This window comes from Ceratotherium simum, chromosome 13, assembly GCF_057802395.1.
Source record: "Ceratotherium simum simum isolate JZ-2026a chromosome 13, ASM5780239v1, whole genome shotgun sequence".
NCBI classification, from domain to species: domain Eukaryota; kingdom Metazoa; phylum Chordata; class Mammalia; order Perissodactyla; family Rhinocerotidae; genus Ceratotherium; species Ceratotherium simum.
This window is the reverse complement of record NC_141912.1, coordinates 53,601,132-53,623,796: the sequence shown is the minus strand read 5'-3', so window position 1 is coordinate 53,623,796 and position 22,665 is coordinate 53,601,132. Positions and strand designations below refer to the sequence as shown.

Sequence of the window (22,665 nt, the reverse complement as noted above, 5' to 3'; positions counted from 1 at the left end):
TTCCATTTTTTATTTTTTCTGTTGAAGTCAGGCATTAGGGTTTTTTTCCAGCTTTCTTGAGATATGATTGACATAAAACATGGTGTAAGTTTAAGGTGTACAAAGTGATGATTTTAAATACACATATGTTGTAAAATGCTTACCAAAATAAGGTCATTAACACATCCATCACCTCACACAGTTATTATTTTTGTGTGTGTGGGGTGAGAACATTTAAAATCTACTCTCTTAGCAACTTTCAAGTATATAATACCATACTGTTAATTATAATCACCATGCTGTACATTAAATCCCCAGAACTTACTCATCTTATAACCAGAAGTTTCCCCATCCCCCAACCCCTGGCAACCACCAATTACTCTATATGAGCTCAGCTGTTTTAGATTCTACATATAAGTGAGATCCTATAGTATTTGTCTGACTTATTTCACTTAGCAAAGTGCCCTCGAGGTTCATATATGTTTTTCTAAAATGGCAGGATTTTCTTCTTTTTTATGGATGAATAATATTCTGTTGCATATATATATCCCTCACGTTTTCTCTATCCATTCATCTGTCAAAATACTTTTAAGTTGCTTTCTTTTTTGACTGTTATAAATAATGCTGCAATAAACATGGCAATGCAGGTATCTCTTTGAGATAATGATTTTGTTTTCTTCAGATATATGCCCGGAAGTGGAATTGATGGATCATATGGTAGTTCTATTTTGAATTTTTTGGGAAACGTCTACACTGTTTTCCATGGTAGCTGTACCTATTTACATTCCCACCAACAGCGCGTAAAGATTCCCTTTTCTCTTCCCCTTCGTCAGCACTTTTTATCTCTTGTCTTTTTGATAATAGCCATCCTAACAGGTGTGAGGTGATATCTCATTGTGGTTTTGATTTGCATTTCCCTGATGGTGATGTTCAGCACCTTTTCATGTACCTGTTGGCCATTTTTATGTCTTCTTTGGAAAAATATCTGTTCCGATCTTTTGCCCATTTTTTAATAGGGTTGTTTTCTTGCTATTGAGTTGTATGAGTTCCTTATATATTTTGGATATTAACTCTTAATCAGATATATAGTTTACAAATATTTTCTCCCTTCTGAAGGTTGCTTTTCCTTTTGTTCATTGTTTCTTTGCTGTGCAGAAGCTTCTTAGTTTAATATAGTCCTACATGTTTATTTTTGTTTTTGTTACTTGTGCTTTTGGTGTCTTATCCAAAACAATCATTGCAAAGACCAATGTCAAGGAGTTTTTTTTCTCTGTTTTGTTCTAGTAGTTTTCCAGTTTCAGTTCTTACATTTAAGTCTTTAATCCATTTTGAGTTAATTTTTATAAGTGGTGTAAGAGAGGGGCTCAATTTCATTCTTTTGCATGTGAACATTCGGTTTTCCCAACACGTTTTATTGAGGACGCTATCCTTTCCCCAATCATCAGTCTTAATGCCATTTTTCAGAGGGTAATGTACCATTTTTTAACCCTGCCTGTTTTTAAATTTACACTTTATCGACCCTTTGATTATGAAATGCCTGGATTTTTTTTTTTTTTTCTCCTACTTGGAATTCATGGAGCTTCCTGAATCTTTGGATGGATGCTTTTCAGTTTAGGAAAACTTATGGCCATCATGTCTTCGGTTATTGATTCTGCCTCATTCTGTCTCTCATCTTTCTAAGAATACAATTACATATATGTTAAACCATTTGATTTTGTCTTATCTGTATCTTCACGTCGTTCTGGATTTGTTTTTGTTTTTTTCATTATATTTTCCTCTGTGTACCACAAATTGGATATATTTTATTGGATTTTATTTAAGATCACTAATTCTATCTGTTATTTAGCTCATACAGTGAATTCTTAATTTCAGACATTGCATTGACAAATTCCAGAATTCATTTTTTGTATATATTGAAATCCTTAGCTGAAATTATCCATCTTTTTATCCATATATTTTTTGATGTTTTTTACAATGGTTATTTTAAAGCCTACATCTAAAGTATCATCTATTGCTTCTATTGATAGTTTTTTTCCCTTGGTTATTGGTCACAATTTCTGCTTCACATGTCTCATAATTTTTAAATGTATCCTGGATATTTTGTCACAATAATTACAGAGACTGACATTGGGGTTATTTTTAAAAGGTTAGCCTTTTCTTCTAGAGAGAAATGATGAGGGACTAATGACCTCAATTTAGTCAGGAAGTGAGTTGGGTCGGGGCTGGAAAGAAGTTTTTGCTAAACTCAGTCCACACCTTGTTTCAAATATTTCAAGGGCTCTACCTCTCGTGTGTTTGTTTCAGGCCATCTTCCGGTAGGACTCCATCCCCAGGCTCTGCAATGCTACAGAATTCACTCTGCCTTTCCATTCCCCTTCCTTAGCTACTCACACTACTCCAGCACTCAGTCAATATTCCATGGGAAGAAATGGCTGTGTTTGGAGTTCCTCTGAATTCCAGCCCAGCTGAAATCTCCTTCTCCTAGAGGGCTCTCTCTGTCTATTTCAAATCCCATCCTTAGATTGTGCCCAGACCTACCCAATGCACCCAGGACAGAAAATCGTCTCCAGATTCAGTTCTCTCATTTCTTTAAAAACGTAAGTTTGGGAAGTTAATGCTGTTATTTTCTACTTATATAGTGGAATTTATGGCTTGCTGCTATCCATTACACTTTTACTCAGTGGTGGAAGTCATCTATTTATTTTTTATTATAATTTACTATATTCTAGGTCTATCTGTCAATATTTTGAAACACTCATATATCATGTGGGGAAAAAAGCTACCTTGAACTTCTCAGTTCTCTTGCAAAAAATCCTAGTCTCCTGACACAGAAAAAGTGTATATGACATAAAGATAGGGAATATTTGCTTTCACTTTTCCTAGAAATATTTTATCTTCACATACCATGAGAATTAGATCTGTAGCCATTTGTCTAGTTAATTGATCTGATCTCAAAACGTAATAAAACCTCTTATCGGCCCAAGAGGTCCAAAGAGATAGAGACCAGACAAGGTCCTAAATTAAGCCCCAGGGTTCCAGGAGTACTGGAACATCATCTCCCTCAGTATTTACATGTCCATGTCAAAAGGGATTAAGACCAGCATTTGGAGACATTGTCTGCTGTTTACCTGGCCCTTGGAAAGACATATTTCTATTGCTAAGTGTTAGGATAAGAACACAGGTCCCTTTCCATTTCATCTTAACGGAATAAAAGTTTTTTCTCTGCTTCCAAGAAAGGAGGAGGTTTCCTGTCCTTCTCCCATCTGTAAATGGAGAAAACCATTGTTCTCTGCCTCTTATTCAAGGGGTGTAAACTGCTACCTGTGTAGAAAAGTTCCATTGGCTCTTATCATTTCACCTGCAAGACTAAAGTGTAGGGGACCAATGCTGTGACATCTGGCTGTTGATCTGTTCGTAAACATCAATTAAGAACTCTTCTTCTGACCCAAGTGCCTTAACTCAAGTGGAATAACATCTCAGACCCTTCACAATTCTTGACAAAACAGTACAATAGTACTTAAAGATTTCATATTTTAATTAAACCAATATTAAGTTTCATACAAAATGAAAACTATTTTAGTGACTTGACTAACTTTTCCTGAGTGCATAGATTAATGTTATTCATTCCCTCATTCAACAAGTATTGTTTATAGTCCCACTATGCACCAGCCGCTTTGCTTTGCCCTTTGGATACATTGGTAAATAAGGCAGGTATGATACTGGCCCAAGATGATATTTCCTTCACACTTTAGTGGAGGAAAAAGTCGACGGAAATGTGCAATTTAATAAAATATGATAAATTTTCAGGCTGATTCTTGTATTCCTACCACTTACATTCAACAGTTTATGGAAAAGAGTCATAGCAGAAAGAAATCCTGCCCCCATGTCCATGAAATAAAGTTTTCTTTCAAAATTTTTTATAAGTAGTAAGTTCAGAATTCATAGTAACTACAACAAAAGTAGTGTAAAAGGATAGTGTGCACGGATGTGCTGAATATATGAGTGTGAGTGAGTGTATATGTGTGTATGTGTCTACAACACATGGGGCTCTAGGATGGAAATGATGAGTTGAGGGTGAGAGGATCACAAAATGTTTTCCTCTGCATTGATATTCATATTCATATTCACTCAACACATGCATATTCACTCAACAAATAGTTATCGAGTGCTACATGCTAAGAAATGTTGTGAGTTAAGTACATTAATCAAAGAACTTGTTTTTGTCTCTAAATATTATATTATTATGAGATTGAATAACTGTTCAAATTCAGTTAAAGTCTCATACAGAAACTTAATTGTAGGTATTGAATAACATGTCCTCTTTCATATTTTATGAATTTTAACTATTGAATATTAATGTTAATTATTAGCTACTTCAAGGTTTATTTTAATGAGGAAAATAATACTTAAGAAAGCTTAGTTTAAATACAAAGGATCATCATTCTACTTAAAAGCATAATACTTGTATATATCAACAAGACAAATACAAGGTGCGACCACATACTTGGGTGATTGGTTTTTGTGAGTGTCTTGTGGAGAAATCTAGTTAACCAGAGTCACTTTGGTGAGCATAAGTCCTAACATTCAGTGTTTTATAAGTGATAATATGCCCTCTACTGCATACATTCGAATTCAAATTCCATGACAAACATCATCGCCTAGACTTTATTCTATTTCTGAAAAACAAAAAAGGTATATAATATCAGGACTTGGGATAATTAATCCAAGTTTATTGTAATCAACTGAATATTTGAGGTAATATGTTCCAATCTTTTTCAAACTGTTTCTTAGACGTAACTTTCTATTATTTTTTTAGACTAGACAGTTGTTCTTTCTCCGTAAAGAAACATGTATATGTTATAATTGGCAAACACAAAAACAAAACACTTAACCCCTAGGTAATGTGTGTGTGTGTGTGTGTGTGTGTGTGTGTCCCCTAGAAAATGTGTATGAGTCTATGTGTATACATAGATATATATGTAAATTGATACTGGCAACACAAATTGATTCTAGCATTATCATGCATAGCAAAAATGATGTAAAAACACAAAGTTGATTGACTTATATGAGAAGACTAACCATTAAAGTTTAATATAGATAACAGTAGAACAAAAAGTTTTCCTGTTGACTCTCATTTTGAAAAAAAAAATACTGACTCTTCTTTTACAATTTAAAATAAGAGAAATTGAGGAAAATTATTACTCTAATATAAATGATTATAATGAGTTTTGTGTTGGAGTAAATATCGATATTATAAACAATATTACAGTGACTTAGGATGTGACTAAATAACACAAAGCAGGGAGTAGAGACACAGAAGATTCTAAAATATTCACTTCACAGTGGAAATTCAAGTGGAGTTACATACCCAAAATTTTTCTTTCCGCCCCTGGGCTCCTCTCAATATGCCCCATCTACAAATAATAACAATAATAAATATTGGGATGATTAAAAATGTTTTATTTGCATCTTGATAAAATGCGGATTATTGTCGGTATTATTTCTTTTCTATTTTCCTTTTGCCCCACTCTGTTTCACTATGAAACTGTCATCATTGCTCTACAGAAATGTGCTCATATAGTTTTCTTTTTGACCACAACATTATTTACTTTCTCAGAATATACTCAACTATATCTAAATGGCTTGAAATCAAACTGACTGACCAAAGGAGATAAGTCTTAAGGCAACCGGGGTACAGAGGTTTTAAAGTACTTAAAGATGCCTCCTCTCTTTACTTCTAGCTCTCTCAAACTTTACCCTAAATGGCATAAACTAAAAGTTCCCAAGACTACTGATAAAAACCATAATGTAAATACAGATAATTGTTGTAGATCAGAGAGTTTAGGTAAAAATATTCATATGCATATATTATTTTATAAAATGGCTATGTGCCTAATGTGGAATTTCCCTATACATATGGAAATCAAATCCTATATTCCCAGTACTGGCCCATTTCAGTGTAGCAGGAAACAGTTCGTAAAGAACCAAAACCTACAATATCTCATTTTTTCTCTTGACTAAACCCAGTGAGTTAGGTGTTATTAACATGTCCTATGTACTAATGAAATAACAAGACTTGTCCAAGATCATAGAGTGGGAAATGTTGATCCAGGACTCCAAATCCCATGCCCTTCTTAATATGTCATATTGCTTCTCTTAGAAATAGACATTCCCCAACTGCAGTATGTACCGAACAGCATCAGTTTTATATCAAGAAAACATATTGACTATCACTATCCATCAATCGTGAGAATATAGTCCTGTCCACGTATCACCCCATCAATCCATCCCTAATATCCCAACATCAGAGCTCCTTCAAGCTAAATCATGGTGTGTCTTTACATAACAAACATTCCTGGAAGAGGTATAAATTTGTTGTTCAAATATTTTCAACATTTCAGTTTGGAGACAGTTATTTTTAACAGGGTATAAAATAGAGTGATGGCACCATAGCATGGAGGTATTACCTAAAGATGACAGGTTCGTGGTAAAGATCTTGGGGCATTCAAGAAAATATATTAATGCATTTGGATATTTCAGCATGAGAGCAAGGGAAGAAAAAAGTGATTTGGGAGGTGGGAAAACACTAAAGAACAAGTTTTATTTCTCCTGTTCCTAATAGAGGCTAGGAGGGATAATTGCACTGATTGCTGTCTCTCTTTTAGTTCTCTGCTATACACAGGGGTAGACTGAAATACTTTAAGATTTCAAATATCCTGGGTAGTTTAATGTGTAAGTTCAAACTGGTTCAATTTCCAAAACCGTTTTTCAGTTTTGAAATTGCATTTACATCCTTGTAACTTTTCTACAAAGACATCACCATTAAAAATTTACCAGTCATAATATGTGCCCCCAAATCTTCAAAGGTCATTATGTACTTCAAGTAGTAGTTCATATCTGAAGCCTCAAGTCACTCATTTTCTACCCACTTATGCTACCATAACAATTTCAAAAAGCCTTTATCACGCAATCAAACTTCCTTCCAGACGCTCTGGCTACTGGTTACTTTAGCTATTTACACAAACCACAAAATACAAGACTAAATCAGAAGAATCTAAGGAACCATTCGACTCCAAAATTATACAGGCAGTAGAGGAGCCCCATATCTGAGATCCCACCAGATATGGTGAGAAGGGGGGGGGGGCAGTCTTGCTTGAGGCACTGAGGAGCTTCCTAAGAAAGAACTCCTAATCAAGAAAGAAGGATGCAGACATGACAAGCTTGATCCAATAATTAAGCCTTGATCAAAAGAGAGGAGGAGCAATTGAGAGTATCATTTTGTTGCCTGTCACTCAGAGCTGTCTAAGCTTAGCTCTCACACTGCACTCAAGTAAGTTCAGAATTAGGGAAAGGACAAGTCAGGCTTGTTAATAAAACCGAAAAGAGCTATTTCACTAAAAACTCTGCATATTCTATAAAGCACTCTAATAACACTCAAATATAGGGTAGCACCAAAAGTGGATAAAGTTTCTTTCCCACTTTGTAAGATCTTTCAAACTTCTTGGGGTCCTATGTATTGAGGATGGTGCACGGGAAAACAAAGAAATATTCAACAGAGGAAAGTGAAAAGACATACAAGAAAATACATCATGAAATAAGTATTGTACTTATTATTAAGTCCATTTTAGATACTCTTAGGCATTCTCAGAAATATTGAGACAGTGTTTTGGGGCATGAAGATCCACAATTGCATACGAAGTTAAGATTTAGAAAAATAATGTCTACACATAACGCCATTACCAACAGATCAGAGACTGACTAATTCTAAGGAAACACAATAGTTCCCCATGAAGGAGAAGAGGAACTTCAGAATGTAGCTGTTTAAGTTTTCTTATTCTAGCATTACCAAATAAATTGAGTGGAATAAACTACTTTAGTTTGGAGATGTCTAAGAAATACAAACCATCACTATTACTTTTGCTCAAATGGTATATTTTTCATATGTTCCTATATATTTTGTCATGATTATCTAAATAATATTTTCAATGCTATAATAGACAGCGATAATTCTTATTTTGCAAATATCAACTCCTTGGATTTGCTATGAATTTCTTTTCAAGAAGCATTGCTGTTTACTATAACTAAGACACATTATTCAAAACACCAGTCATTTTTAACCCAGGGAGAATGCCAGCATTCATATTATTATAAACATTCTAGAAATGGACAGAAAAACAAATTAATAAAATCTTCAAATACAGGTGAAAGAAGAAAAAGAAAGTAAGCCTGCTAAATTGGATAGTTTCAGAGACTAGGATGCTTGTGAAAGATAATTATAAACAAAAGATGTTAATCTGGATGCAAAATTCAGAAGGAAAGAAAATATCACACCACCACAGAAGCTATCATGCAGTTCCCTATGTTACAGCCTGCATATCAAATGACAAGCAAGGTCCATCCATCACAGGATCTAACGTTTGCAGTGGAGTCTACTCAGCTATCTTTCCTCTCCTCTGTATTCTCCAGACAGTTCCTAAGATGGTAATCAAATATCCTGTAGATTCGCAATGGGGTGTTGTAGAGAAATAGACACGTGGGTGGTTTTCTAAATATCACATACTCTGAAAGACTGGGAAAAATCGCTTTACCCCAGGTTATTTCCCATTGGTATCAGAGCAAATTCAAATTATCCAAACAAAAATAAAAGTTAACTAGTATAAAGCAAGAAGACTACTTATATTATTCACTTACAGGAGAGAGTTCCCCTCTTTTTGACCTATGAAGGATATTTTCCCTTAATGTATGTATGTTTTTGAATTGTGGTACTAGACTTCTGCTTGCCATTATACCAATAGGCTGAAAATTCTAGAAATATGCGTATATTTTCACATATATTCTCTACGTCAACGGCTGTCTTTGAGGACATGAGGATCTTCATTTCATTCATATTTGCTCTAAACAAAGCTATTCACTCTTCTTTCCTTCACTTATACCTCTTCATTTTAACCTTACTCTGCTGAGATTGTTTCCTTAAACTTGCTAATCTAGAACAAGGTATACAATAGGTTCACAAGTTTGAGAGATCCTAATAGTGGCTTTTCTTGCCTCAAAGGATTCAACTTCCTATGAACTTTATATTATTCTTTTGAAATTTTTCTACCTCATTAGATTAAATGATTTCAATTATTTGTTAAGATCCAGGAATGCTTCTTTTCTCTCAAAATCTAGTGACACCTGGGAAAATGCTGGTATTGAAAATATCTGGGCAGCTCTTAGCCCGTGTCCCACATTCCCTGAGGATGCCTGAGAACCGATGGTTCCCTACACAGAATCTCTGGTTACATCTACCACTTCAAACACATGATCATTTAAGCTCTTCCTTCTGGATTCATCTTACATGCTAACTTTTAGATAGTTCTAGAAACACTACTCTTTTGCATAATATTAAAAGTCTTTCCAGAGAGACCATAAATTCTGCATATTAAAGCATTAAAACCCATTAAAGAATGATGTAAGAGTTTGTATTGCTAAGGTTATGAATATCTTTATGTATGTTCCCTTCAAAACGGCTGTTATTTTCAGATAACTGTGTTAAACAATACTAGACTTTTAAACCCTATTTTAAGCTATGTCTCGATAGTAAAATAATTAGAACTGAATAACTACTTTGTATAAGATTTTAAATGATAATTTTTTTCTCTCCCTTTGTTTTTGGTTGATTTTGCCATTGAGGTCCACATATCCAGTGGTGATCATATTAGACACAGTAAATAAGAAAAAACTGAAGACACAACTTTCTTGAAGTAATATTTATATTCCCATAAATATCTCTTTTAGGAAGAAAACACAGACTTTCTTGTGTACTTCATCCATTTATTTCTGCCTTTATTCTGCAAACAGTATACTCTGTAGTACAAAGAAGATACATCTTTTGACTCGAAGAAGCTGACAATCTAATGGGAGTAAAGTTGTGAAATGAAAAACAAATCAATATAAAACTAATTTGAATTATATAACTGCTACTTTTATAAAAGCACGTTTGAAGATTTTCTATGGGTTACAGATAAAGAAATTAACTGTTTGCAGAGGGCAGAGACAACTCCCTTCACAGAGTTGAGTAGAAATTTCTCAAGTAAAAATGGGAGTGTAGAATTTTAGGCACAACAAGTAAGTGCAAAGTCACAAGACAGCCATGAAGATCTCATCTCAGCCTGGTCTAAGAGCAGCACTTGGTTCAGGGTGACTGGAGAACAGTGATGGGAGTGGCAGGAAATAATGTTAGAAAAGCAGATTTGGCTCAGGCCGTAAAGAGCACTCATGGCTACCAAGCTTAGCATTTACAAAGTTGGTGATGAAGAGTCCTCCAAATATAGGATGTGACATGGTCCTGATAGTCTTTCAGAGGGACAACTCTGTGATAGCGTGGGGGATAGATTCCAGGGGGAGGAGGTTTAAAGCTTAAGATGAATGTTGTAGTTAAAGCAAGAAATAATGAAATTCTGAATAAGAATGTAAGACCCATAAAGCAAATATTGTTTATTCTTTTAACAGCTGTGTTTCCAACATCTCAAATAGTGACTATCACACAGCTGACCCTTAATAGATATTTGTTGAGCAAGTAAATTGAAGTACACTGGTAGCGAAAATTAACAGGAGGCACAGATTTGAGAGCTATTTTGGAGGTGAAAGTGATGGAATTTGTTAACCAATTTATATCGACAGAAAGGGAGAAGAAAGAATCAAGGTGAACTCCAGGATTTCAAGGTTGAATGAGTAGATACATCAAACGCAGCATTACTCGAGGTACACTTCACATCACACAGAGATGTGTTCCTGCCAATCAGGTTGATTTATTGCTGCCTAAGACCATAATTACAGAGTTGCTTCATCTTCTTTTGAGTTCTCTCTACTGATCATGGTTCTGCATATTAACCTTTAAAATCATGGCTTTTCAGGGTTTCTGACAGGTAAAATACTGTAAGAACCAAAGAAAGCTGGTTATTAAAAGAAATTGCAAAAGACTTTTCTACAGACTGAGGAAATTCTTCTTTGATGAGAATATTTCCTAACTCGTGTGTCAAGATTACATTTGCTTACAATCTAGTTCTTTAAAGTAGATCTCACATCCATCCAAGAATTTAGAGTTATAGAAGAAAAAAAGTTTTATTTTATATTGACGGTAGGTGTACTACATTGTAGCAGAATCATCTAGACTAAAATGTTGCAGTGCTTCTGATGATTTTCTATGTCTAGAGTCCCAGCAGGTCTCAATAGACTGACAACAGGAATTCAAACGCATGTTTTCTAGGCAGACCAATTCTGTATTAGTGAATATAGATCCAGACAGATAAAAAAAAAGTTTCTAAACAGTGGACATGTAAAGAAATTTTATGCAGTACAGCCTACTAGAACAGGAAATTTTGGAGGAAAACAGGGAACAAATATATAAGAGAGCCTGATACAGAACTCCAACCCTTCTTATTAAGGAAATGAAAGTCAGATAGGATACAAGTATAAAGAAAGCACCAGATGAGCTTCAAGTCAATAACAATGATATGACTACTCTGGATATAGGATTTTGCTTTTAAAGGTGAGACTGCAGATAGACTCTCAGCTCCCTTTACACAAAGATTTGAACGATAACTGCAGTAAGAATGAGGCAAAGATATGCAGGTTTTTGTTGCCTTACAAACTTTCTACAGGGGAGGCTTAGTAACTTCCTTCAAAAAAATACTCAGGCCCAGTGAGTGTGGCAGTATTGAACAAGATAGAGAGCTATCAGAAAGTGCTAATTAATGCTATCTCAAAGATGAATGAGAGTAGACTGCATGGGAAAGTACAATTAAGTGAGGGAATTCCTCATCCTCCTTCATTTTCTACTGAAGCAAAATGTAAAGCCAGCCAGGGTTCACTGAATCTAAGATCAGGTACTTTTATTGACATTTTCTGCCAAGGAGCTATAAATTTTATTATAGATTGGAGAAGCCAATGGATATTTCTGAAAGATCATGTTTCTGAATGAAAAGGTCAGAGATGATTGTGTTCTTAATTAATCAACCGACCAACGCTATTTATTGAGTTGCCGACGTATTGCTTATCCCACCTTACCCGAATATTTCAGGAAGCAAAAAGATTGTAAGTATAATATCACATGTAATTTGACCTGTACAAAGGAGTATGGAGGAAATTGACTACAAGATTTGTATCCAGTTTATGCTCTGGTCAGAATGATCTGCTGTAAAACTGAGAGAACTATCCCTCTGCATTTATTATATTGAGAGACTATATGTTAAGATGCCCAAACCATGTGAAATATACTGGAGAGAGAGAGCAAGACTAAAATCATCCATTATCACCAATGACAATTAACTAGGGTAATATCTTAGGAAGATACACTTTGAGGGAAAACTTCAGCCCTTTGATGTTAGGAATATAAATGGCTTTTTATTTTCTCATAAAATCTTAACACTGCAAGGAGACTCAGAGATTATAGTATATTCCAGGGGTTGGCCAACTGTGACTCACAGGTTAAATCCAGCCACAGTCAAGCTCACTCATTTACATATTATCTATATCAGCTAATGGCAGAGTTGAGTAGTCGAGACTGTTTGACCCCCAAAATTATTCTGACTCTAATCCAATTTCTTTGCTTCGTAGATAAGACAACTGAGGTCCAAATAGGTTAAGTAACATTTCAAAATTACTTGATAACTCGCTAAACTGACACTGATATCTAAGGAGCAATTAATAACAGAAGTGATAAAAAGTAGGATGTAGGAGAAGGCAGAAATGGGTGGAATCATTTTCAGCTGCAATGAGAGAAGTTATGATGGGCCTTGAACAATTTGTAGAAGATGCCAAGAGGAAAAGAGGGCATACCAGAGAGGAGAGCCTGAAGTAATGTCAGGAGCTACTCTTTGTGCATACACATAGAAATCACAAAAGATTTAGAAGGAGGAGGCTTGTAGGCAGCCATAGAAAGACAAAGCTGATAATGAACAAGATGGACAAAATTGACAAGTGTGGTGTTGGAGGCAGGAAGAACAGTTTGATCATTACAACAATATTCTAATCAGGATTACATTCATCACATCCAACCATCTCATTTTTATCCAGAAATGTAATGATCATAATTATTACAATGATGGGGATGGAAAAGAATATTTAATGCATTTATTCTGAGGATCAAAATAAATCAAAGTTGTCACTTAATATCACAAGTAGCATTCTTTCATCATCTGCAAAATTCTTTTTTCTGTAACCATTTCCTTTTTATTGTAACACAGAGTTGGCCTGACCTTCTCTTAGGTCTTATTGAAGCAGTCAGTAATATCCTACGTGTTTCTGTTCAGAGAAGACATTGTAAATTGCCATAGCAACACACACATTTTAACAAAATCTCCAAGTTCATTCATTCATCAGAATTGTTATATATATCATATTGCTGGTGCACAGGATAAAGTCCTGATCCTAGATTCTGAAATGGTAAACTCGTATTATATGCTTTTAAGAATGTACGGTGATTACCCTGTAAGTGTTCTCTTTTTCAAGGGAAAACCAATTGCTTGTCAACACTTCGGTTGACAAAATGAAGTCAGAAGCCACTGTACTTCCTACTTCTGATGTCCCCTCCCCCGACCACACATCTCTGGAAAGTCACAGATATACACTACCTAACCTTCAGGTGAATTCTATCATATTTGGAATTTTCAGGGCAATACCTACCACAGAAACTATTAAATTATAAAACAAAATCACCAAAAAGAACTAATTAAGCTACATTTGGGAGGTAGCACTGCACAAGGGGCTAAGTAAAATTCCATCACACAGGCTCCCAAAATCTGAAGTATCCACAGACATTAAAACTCATCTCAGCAAGTAGGTAAAGTATACTTTCCCAATAATTGAAAACATTCTCAACTGTGGTGTAATCCATTGCCCCCAGTTCTCTATAATTCTAAGGAATTGCCTATAATCATTTCCTCTATTGAACCATTTGTTCATGTACCACAGCTTTCCTTAATGTTCACCAACTAGAAAATTATATTTCCAACCACACTGCCTTTACACAATCCAATAGAGTTAAAGTGTATGTGACCAGACTCCTACTTTTTTGGCTTTCTTGGTACATATAGAATCATATTATCTAAGGTCGTGAAAATTTTATCACATTTACCAAAGAAATTAATTCTTCCCTCCTATAGTCACATTTCTCTTTCCCTTTTCATCCTTAATCATCTACTTGTGTTCTCAGAGTAAGCTGGATCAAAAATTTTTTAAAAATTAGAATAAATTGAAATAAGTGTAAAAGTATATATATCATAGATAAGTGCTCATTAATGCCATAATTGAATCAGCTCCAAATTATACTTTCTAAAAATAATTCTGAAAACAGGGTCAGAGTAATAAAGAAGTTAAAGAAAGTATGTATTTTTTAAGAATTAAAAAATGTGTAAAGTGAGCGGCCTTCTAGGTAGCAGACACACTATTCCATTTAATCCTCACAACAAGACAGGGGGAAACTATTAATTATCCCAATGTGATAGATGAGAAAAACGAGACAGAGAGAGAGATTAAACAACCTGCCTGAGAACACCCAGGGAGAAGGGAAGAACTAGTATCTGAACCTAAGCTTGACTCCAAAACCCTCGTTCTTTATGCTCCACAATCAAGATTAGCCCTGCACTGACCCAAGCAAAAAATATCTTAGAGTCCTTTGTGTGTGTGTGTGTGTGTGTGTGTTTGTGTACACATATACATGTGTTTTGTATATATGTTTTATAAGTCACGTTTTTATGAATGTCAAGAGACCTTTCCAAGAATTCTTTTTAAAACAACACTCTTTCCATGCTTCCACCTAAGTAAAAATAAAGCTTTTCTTTCTTGCTATGGTTGTTGTTTTGTTTTGTAACAGTCCAGTTCATAGTAACAGCAGTTATAGAGTCAGTGTCGAGATGACAAATCAATGAAAGACCAATGTCAAACAAGAGAAAACAAGTGGAGCACAAACTGTCCTGTCAATTTGATTCAGTACTGACAGACAAGGCAACACAATTCAATCAGCACTGAAGATACAAGAAAAATCAAACCCATTTATCAGTTTCACCGTCCCCAGGGTCTGCTCCACCTCCACTCTTCTGTCAATTAGTTCGGCTCAAAAGACCCCAAGAGTCTGTGGAACCTCCTAGTGGCTTCCTTGAATGATTGGTTGATAGCTTTTCACAGCTGCCTCAAATCGGTGGGGCCTATTTTATTTTATTTATTAAGGTTTTCCTTGTTATTCATCCCAGCATCCCCAGCACCTAGCAAGGTGCTTGGTACATGATCATGGCTCAATAAAATTTGTTGAAAGTTTGAGTTGAGAATCAATTTGAGGAGCGTCTACATGAATGCAAAGAATTGCACTTTTTTAATTCCAATAATGTTCAAATATTTTTGAAAGTCATTCAGTATAATAGCCAAAGGATTCTCTTAGCCTTCATATAATCTTAACTAATTAGGCATTTTTTCCTTTCTTCAAGTTTAGTACACACACAATATGAAAAAATGTGAATGTCAAGTAAACTCACATAAGACAAATCAAATTTGACAGAACTTAAGATGGAGATAAAAGAATATTCTAGTGTAATTTGCACCCACAATTATAACAGATACAAATGCAAAGATTCAGCAAGAAGAACCAACTGCCATTTATTCTTTCTTTTTCTACAGACTTAGATATTGCCAAGCCCAGAGGGAATTTTTTAGCATCTGTTTTATGCGACCTCTCACCAACATTTCACACTGCTAACCATCCCTGCCTTCTTGGAACGCTCCCTCTCCCAGGTCTGTGTGACACCAAGCCTGCTTCTCCCTCTCTGACCACCTCAGTTTCCTTTACTAGCACCTCCTTCTCCGTTTGACATTTAGATGTTGAGGTTCTTTGTGTTTTGCTCTATAACCCTCCTTTCCACTCCCATGGCTTCAGCTACCATCTAAATGCTAATCATTTTCAATGGTTTCTCTTTGGACCCAAAAAAGTCTATGGTTTCACTCCAGAAATATATGTATAAGTGCCTATGTGACATTTTTATTGGATTTCTCCAGAAATTTCAAGCTCAATACACTTAAATTGAACTCCTGCTTCTCTTTCTGCTTCCATCTGCTCCTCTTCCATTGATCTCCATATCAGTACATGGAACATCTGTGCAACCTGCTTCTCACGAAAGATGCTTGAGACATATCCTTGACACCTTCCTCTCCAATCACCACTCCTTCCAACAAATTACGAAGCCCTGTCAATTCTACCAAAAAAATATACCTCATATTCATTTATTCATATTCAAAACTACCAACCTAGTTCAAGCTACTGTCATTTCTTTTTTTGTGTGTGTGAGGAAAATCAGCCCTGTGCTAACATCTACCAATCCTCCTCTTTCTTTGCTGAAAAAGACTGGCCCTGGGTCAACATCCATGCCCATCTTCCTCCACTTTATATGGGACGCTGCCACAGCATGGCTTGCCAAGCAGTGTGTCGGTGCACACCCCGGATCCAAACTGGTGAACCCTGGGCCGCTGCAGCAGAGCGCATGCACCCAACCACTTGCGGCACCAGGCCACCCCCCCCTTTTTTTTTTTGTGAGGAAGATCAGCCCTGAGCTAACATCTGCCAATCCTCCTCTTTTTTTGTTGAGGAAGACTGGCCCTAGGCTAACATCCGTGTTCATCTTCCTCCATTTTATACGGGATGCCGCCACAGCATGGCTTGGCAAGTGGTGCTTCGTTGCGCGCCCGGGATCCGAACTGGCAAACCCCGGGCCACCGTAGCGGAGCGCACGCACTTAACCTCTTGCGCCACAGGGACGGCCCCTGCTACTGTTGTTTCTTGGTCAGGCTCTGACACTACTTTCCTAGTTATTCTTCCTGTTCCATCTTCAACCCCATAATTTCATTCTCTAAGCATCACACAGAGTGACCTTTTAAAAAAGGCAAATTATGTAATTTTCCTGTTGAAAACTGTTTAAAATAACTTTCCTAAAGATTGGGATGAAGTTCAAAACCCTAACCATAACTAACAAGGCCCTGCAAGCTTTGTCCTATGCCCGCTTCATCTCTTGTCTTGCAACCACATTATCCATACTTGTGTTTCTCCCAAGCACCTCCTAGTAACCCCCAGAAAACATAAGGACAGAGACTAAGAGGATATAGTGAAGCATAACATCTGGGGCAACTAATTCTTATAAAGAAAGTGCAATAATTGGCTGTGGAGCAGGAAGATTCATTTAGTAGTGACAAATGCTGATTGGCACTTAGCATCATGTCCCATGTCAGTTGCAGTAGAGCTTGAGTAGAAGTGTCAACATAGAACAATAGTGGAGCTAGGAGCTGTACACATCAACCTGAACTTCAATTCAGAATGTAGACTGGGGATTACCAAAGACCAAGGCGATGGTGAATGAGGCTATGAACAATCTACAACCCTGTCTATTGGCAACCACAGAGTCTAGATAGATTTCCATTTCATGGGGGAGGTAGAAGAAGAAAAACCATGTGACAACAAACAAATGAAAATACATATATTTAAGCAATATGAAACATTTTCTTGTGTTCTTGGAAAAAGATAACACCTTGGAAAAATTATTTATTATAAGAACCAGGAAAATTCTCTATGAGTTTGAATTTGCATTCTCAGTGGATTGAAAGAGGGTTTGGCTTTTATGGACTGATGACACAAGTAGAGAAGAAGCTGAGAAACATGAGTAACAAGACAAATGAAGTGCAAGTATAACAAAGAAATTGAAAGGAAATCAGACAAGGCAAGGAAATTAAAGTTACAATAGCAAATTTCACACCTGAGTCTAAGGTTGTTGTGAATCAGAATTGACCCTTCGGAAAACTAAGACAAAGATGTAAAGGGCTCATTTGATAATACTGCATGCAGCACTCCACAGTATCTTGTAATAAAGCATCAGAAGTTCAGTGAGTTATGTTGTCTTCCTCACAAGTATTTCATGATAGCTCTCCTGATATTTATAATTTTATTTTAATATTTCTTTTAATTTGGTTTTAGGGTTTTCTAGTAAGTAAAAAATAGTTGATTTTCTTTCTTAATCTAATCTACTTTTCTTTTTTTAAGACAGCTTTTGAAAAATAAGAAATTTTATGCTTCAGAAAACTCATACATCTGTTATTATAATAAAAGTACATATTTCAAATATTTTAGTATTATTGAATTTAATATATTCAAAGTCAAGAAGGAGAGACAAATATAATAGCACTATATAATAAATAATAATATTGTATGTTTTTATTCCCTTCTGCACTCCCACATAACAACCTTTTTAAAAATAGCACAAATACACATATGAATAACAATCTCGATATGAATATCATACAAGTAAATATAAACATAAATATAATCCAAGGTTTTTGAGCTAAAATGTCAGAATCTTATTATTAAATTTTTTTTTAATTATACGTCTTTTAAGAATATTTTTAACTGTATCAGGAGCAGAAGTCTAATGTAGAGTTCATGTATGTGAAGCACTTAGAACAATGCCAAGCAATTTAAAGACTATCCAGAGGAGTTGGCAACAACTGTTACTACTTTTATCATCATCATCACATTATTACTACAACTAACTCACTAACCTTGATGAGCCAATTTTCTGGAAAAATATCAATTTAATCAAAGAGTTGAAAGCCAGATTAAATAAATAAATATAAGATAAACTAGTAAAGACATAAAATAATTATTACCCCACAATAGATTTAGGGTCAAATAATTTAATGTGAGTTTTTTTTTTAAGAAAAATATACCTCATAAATAGCTCTAGAACTTTCAAATTTACCCAATTTATTTTATGAGATTGTCATAATCTGTTACCAAAATCTGAAAAGGCAATAATGTAAAACAAAATTTATACTAGTTTCCTTTATAAGTAAAGTTGTAAAATTTAAAATAAAATGCTAACAAATCATGTATAAAGTTTATAAGGCTTCATAACATAATAGAGTTAATTCTAGAAACATAAGTAGTTTACTGTTAGGAAATCCACTGATAGAATATAACATTAGTAGATCTATTGCAAAGCATTCACTCATCTCAACATATATTAAAAGTTTCTAATAAATTTTTAAAACTCAGTATGATCAAAACTTTTAGAAAACCAGGATAAGAAGGATGCTTCCTGACCATATAAAAACAATCTATCTTGGGAGGGGTTCAAGCAGAGGAAGAGCCTGAACTTACCTCCTCCCATGGACACAACAAATATACAGCAACATATGAATCAATTCCCTCTGAAAACAAACTGAGACCTAGATGAACACATGCTTTACAACAGAGGATCAAAAGAGCCACATCAAGACAGGTAGGAGAGGCAGAGAAACGCTTTCACTGAATACCCCACCCCAGTATGGTGGCACACAATATGGAGGGATCTCACCAGATGGGTATTTCTCCTGGGTGCTTCTCCCAGAATAGTGAGGGGTTAGTGCTCCACATCAGGCACCCCAGCTCCTGGGATCTGAACCAGAGAGATGAGCCCCCAAAACATCTAGTTTAGAAAACCAAGGGGCTGATAGCCAAGTGTCCCAAAGTACTACAGGAAACTGAGATTCCCCTCTTAAGGGGCTGCATGGGGTCTCACCCCTGCAAGACCCAGCAAAATAAGCATCAGTTTGAAAAGTGTTGAGATTATATGTGAAGGAGAGTCATTTGTAACTCTAAAAGCTGTAGATGGAGGGGTAGGGGATGGTGGAAAGGGATGGAGGCACTGGGGGTTGTCATCATTGGGCCCCTTGCCTAACCTGCCAGCACAGGTGCGCAAGCTCAGATGTGAGGGCCAGTTCCTTGCTGAACTCAAGGAGATCCAGTGGTTGCAGCACTCCCCTGCTCTCTGGCTGGGGCAGGCGGAGTGTGAACAGGCAGGGTATTCTCCTATTAAAATAGACTGCTAAATATATAGATTGTTATATATAAACCTCATGGTAACCACAAACCAAAAATCTATAATAGATACACAAAAAATAAAGAGAAAGAAACACAAACATAACACTAAAGAAACTCATCAAACCACAAAGGTAGAGAACAAGAGAAGAAGAAAGGAACAGAGAAGAACTTCAAAAATAAGCAGAAAACAATTAATAAAATAGCAATAATTACATACTATCAATAATTACTTTAAATGTAAATGGACTAAATTCTCTAATCAAAAGACATAGGGTGGCTGAATGGATAAAAATTCAAGACCCACCTATATGCTGCCTACAGGAGACTCACTTCAAATATAAAGACACACACAGACTGAAAACAAGGGATGGAAAAAGATATTCCAAGCAAATGGAAACAAACAGAAGGCTGGGGTAGCAATATTTATATCAGACAAAATAGTCTTTTAAACAAAGACTGTAATGAAAGACAAAGAAGGGCATTACATAATGATAAAGGGGTCAATCCAACAAGAGGATAAAACATTTATCAATATTTATGCACTCAACATAAGAACACCTAAATATATAAATATTATATATAAAGCATCTAATATATAAAGCAAATATTAACAGACATAAAGGGAGAAATTGACAGTAATACAATAATAGTAGGGGACTTGAATACCCCACTTACCTTAAAGGATAGATCATCCAGACAGAAAATCAATAAGGAAACATCGGCCTTAAATGACACACTAGACCAGGTGGACTTAATAGATATATACAGAACATTCCATCCCAAAAACTGCAGAATACACATTCTTCTCAAGTGCACATGAAACAACGTCAAGTATAGATTACATGTTAGGCCACAAAACAAGTGTCAATAAATTTAAAAAGACTGAAATCATATCAAGCACCTCTTCCAACCACAATGGTATGAAACTAGAAATCAATTACAAGAAGAAAACTGGAAAAAACACAAATATGTGGAGACTAAACAACATGTTACTAAACAACCAATGGATCAAAGAGGAAATCAAAAAATACCTTAAGACAAAGGAAAATGGAAACACAACTTTCTGAAATCTATGAGACACAGCAAAAACAGCTCTAAGAGAGAAATTCATAATGATAAAAGCCTACCTTAAGAAACAAGAAAAATTCCAAATAAGTAATCTAACTTTACACCTAAAGTAACTAGAAAAAGAAGAATAAACAAAACCCAAAGTTAATAGAAGGAAGGAAATGATAAAGGTCAGAGCAGAAATAAATGAAATAAAGACTAAAAAAACAATAGAAGTGATCAATGAAAATAAAAGCTGGTTCTTTGAAAAGATAAACAAGATTGGTAAACCTTTAGCTAGACTCATCAAGAAAAAGAGAGAGGGCCCAAATAAACAAAATCAGAAATGAAAAAGGAGACATTACAATTGATACCACAGAAATACAAAGGATCAAAAGAGATTACTACAATTATACACCAACAAATTGGAAAACCTAAAAGAAATAGATAAATTCCTAGAAACACACTATCTTTTAAGACTAAATTGTGGAGAAATAGAAATCTGAATTGACCAATTACTAGTAATTAAATTGAATCAGTAATTTAAAAACTTCCGACAAACAAAAGTCCAGGACCAGAAGGCTTCACAAGTGAATTCTACCAAACATTTAACAAAAAATTAATACTTATCCTTCTCAAATTATTCCAAAAAATTGAAGAGGAAGGAATGCTTCTAAACTTGTTTTACGAGGCCAGAATTGTCCTGATGCTAAAACCAGACAAAGACACTACAGGAAAAGAAAATTACAGGTTGATATTCCTGATAAACATAGATGAAAAAATTCTCAAGAAAATATTAGCAAATCAAATACAATACACTAAAAGGATCATACACCATGATCAAGTGAGATTTATCTCAGGGATGCAAGGATAGTTCAACATCCACAAATCAAGCAATGTGGTTAACAAAACAAAGGATAAAAATTTTGTGATCATTTCAATAGATGTAGAAAAAGCATTGGACAAAATTCAACATTCATTTACGATAAAAACTCTCAACAAAGTGGGTTTAGAGGGAACATACTTCAACATAATAACGGCAATATATGAAAAACCCACAGCTAACATTACACTCAAGGGTGAAAAGCTGAAAGCTTTTCCTCCAAGATCAGGAACAAGACAAGGATGCCCATTATCCCCACTTTTATTCAACATAGAATTGGAAGTCCTAACCACAGCAATTAAGCAATAAAAAGAAATAAAAGACATCCAAATTGGAAAGGAAGAAGTAAAACTGTCACTATTTGCAGATGACATGATAACATATATAGAAAACCATAGATTCCACCAAAAAACTCTTAGAACTAATAAATGAATTCAGTAAAGTTGTAGGATATAAAATTAATATACATAAATCAATTGTGTTATTATACACTAATAACAAGCTATCAGACAGAAAAATTAAGGAAAAAAATCCCATTTACAACTGCATCAAAAAGAATAAAATATCTAGGAAAAAATTTAACCAAGGAAGTGAAAGACCTGTACTCTGAAAACTACAAGACATTGATGAAAGAAATTGAAGACAACACAAATAAATGGAAACATGTCCTGTGCTCATGGATTGGAAGAATCAATATTGTTAAAATGGCCATACTAATCAAAGCAATCTACAAATTCAACGCAATTCCTATCACAATACCAATGGTATTTTTCACAGAAGAATCCTAAAATTTGTATGGAACCACAGAAGACTTCGAATACCCAAAGCAGTCTTGAGAAGGAAGAACAAAGCTGGAAGTATCATGCTTCCTGATTTCAAACTA

General features: G+C 35.2%; 1 protein-coding gene across 2 annotated transcripts in view; it reads right to left on the bottom strand.

The window, feature by feature from the left end:
- TINAG (tubulointerstitial nephritis antigen) overlaps positions 1-22,665 on the bottom strand; it is a 92,142-nt gene that overhangs the window by 10,715 nt on the left and 58,762 nt on the right. For both annotated transcript variants that reach the window (XM_004424008.2, XM_087438728.1), the window contains exon 10: positions 5,348-5,393. In XM_004424008.2, coding sequence (XP_004424065.1) covers positions 5,348-5,393 — 46 coding nt within the window. The remainder of the gene's footprint in view (positions 1-5,347; positions 5,394-22,665) is intronic.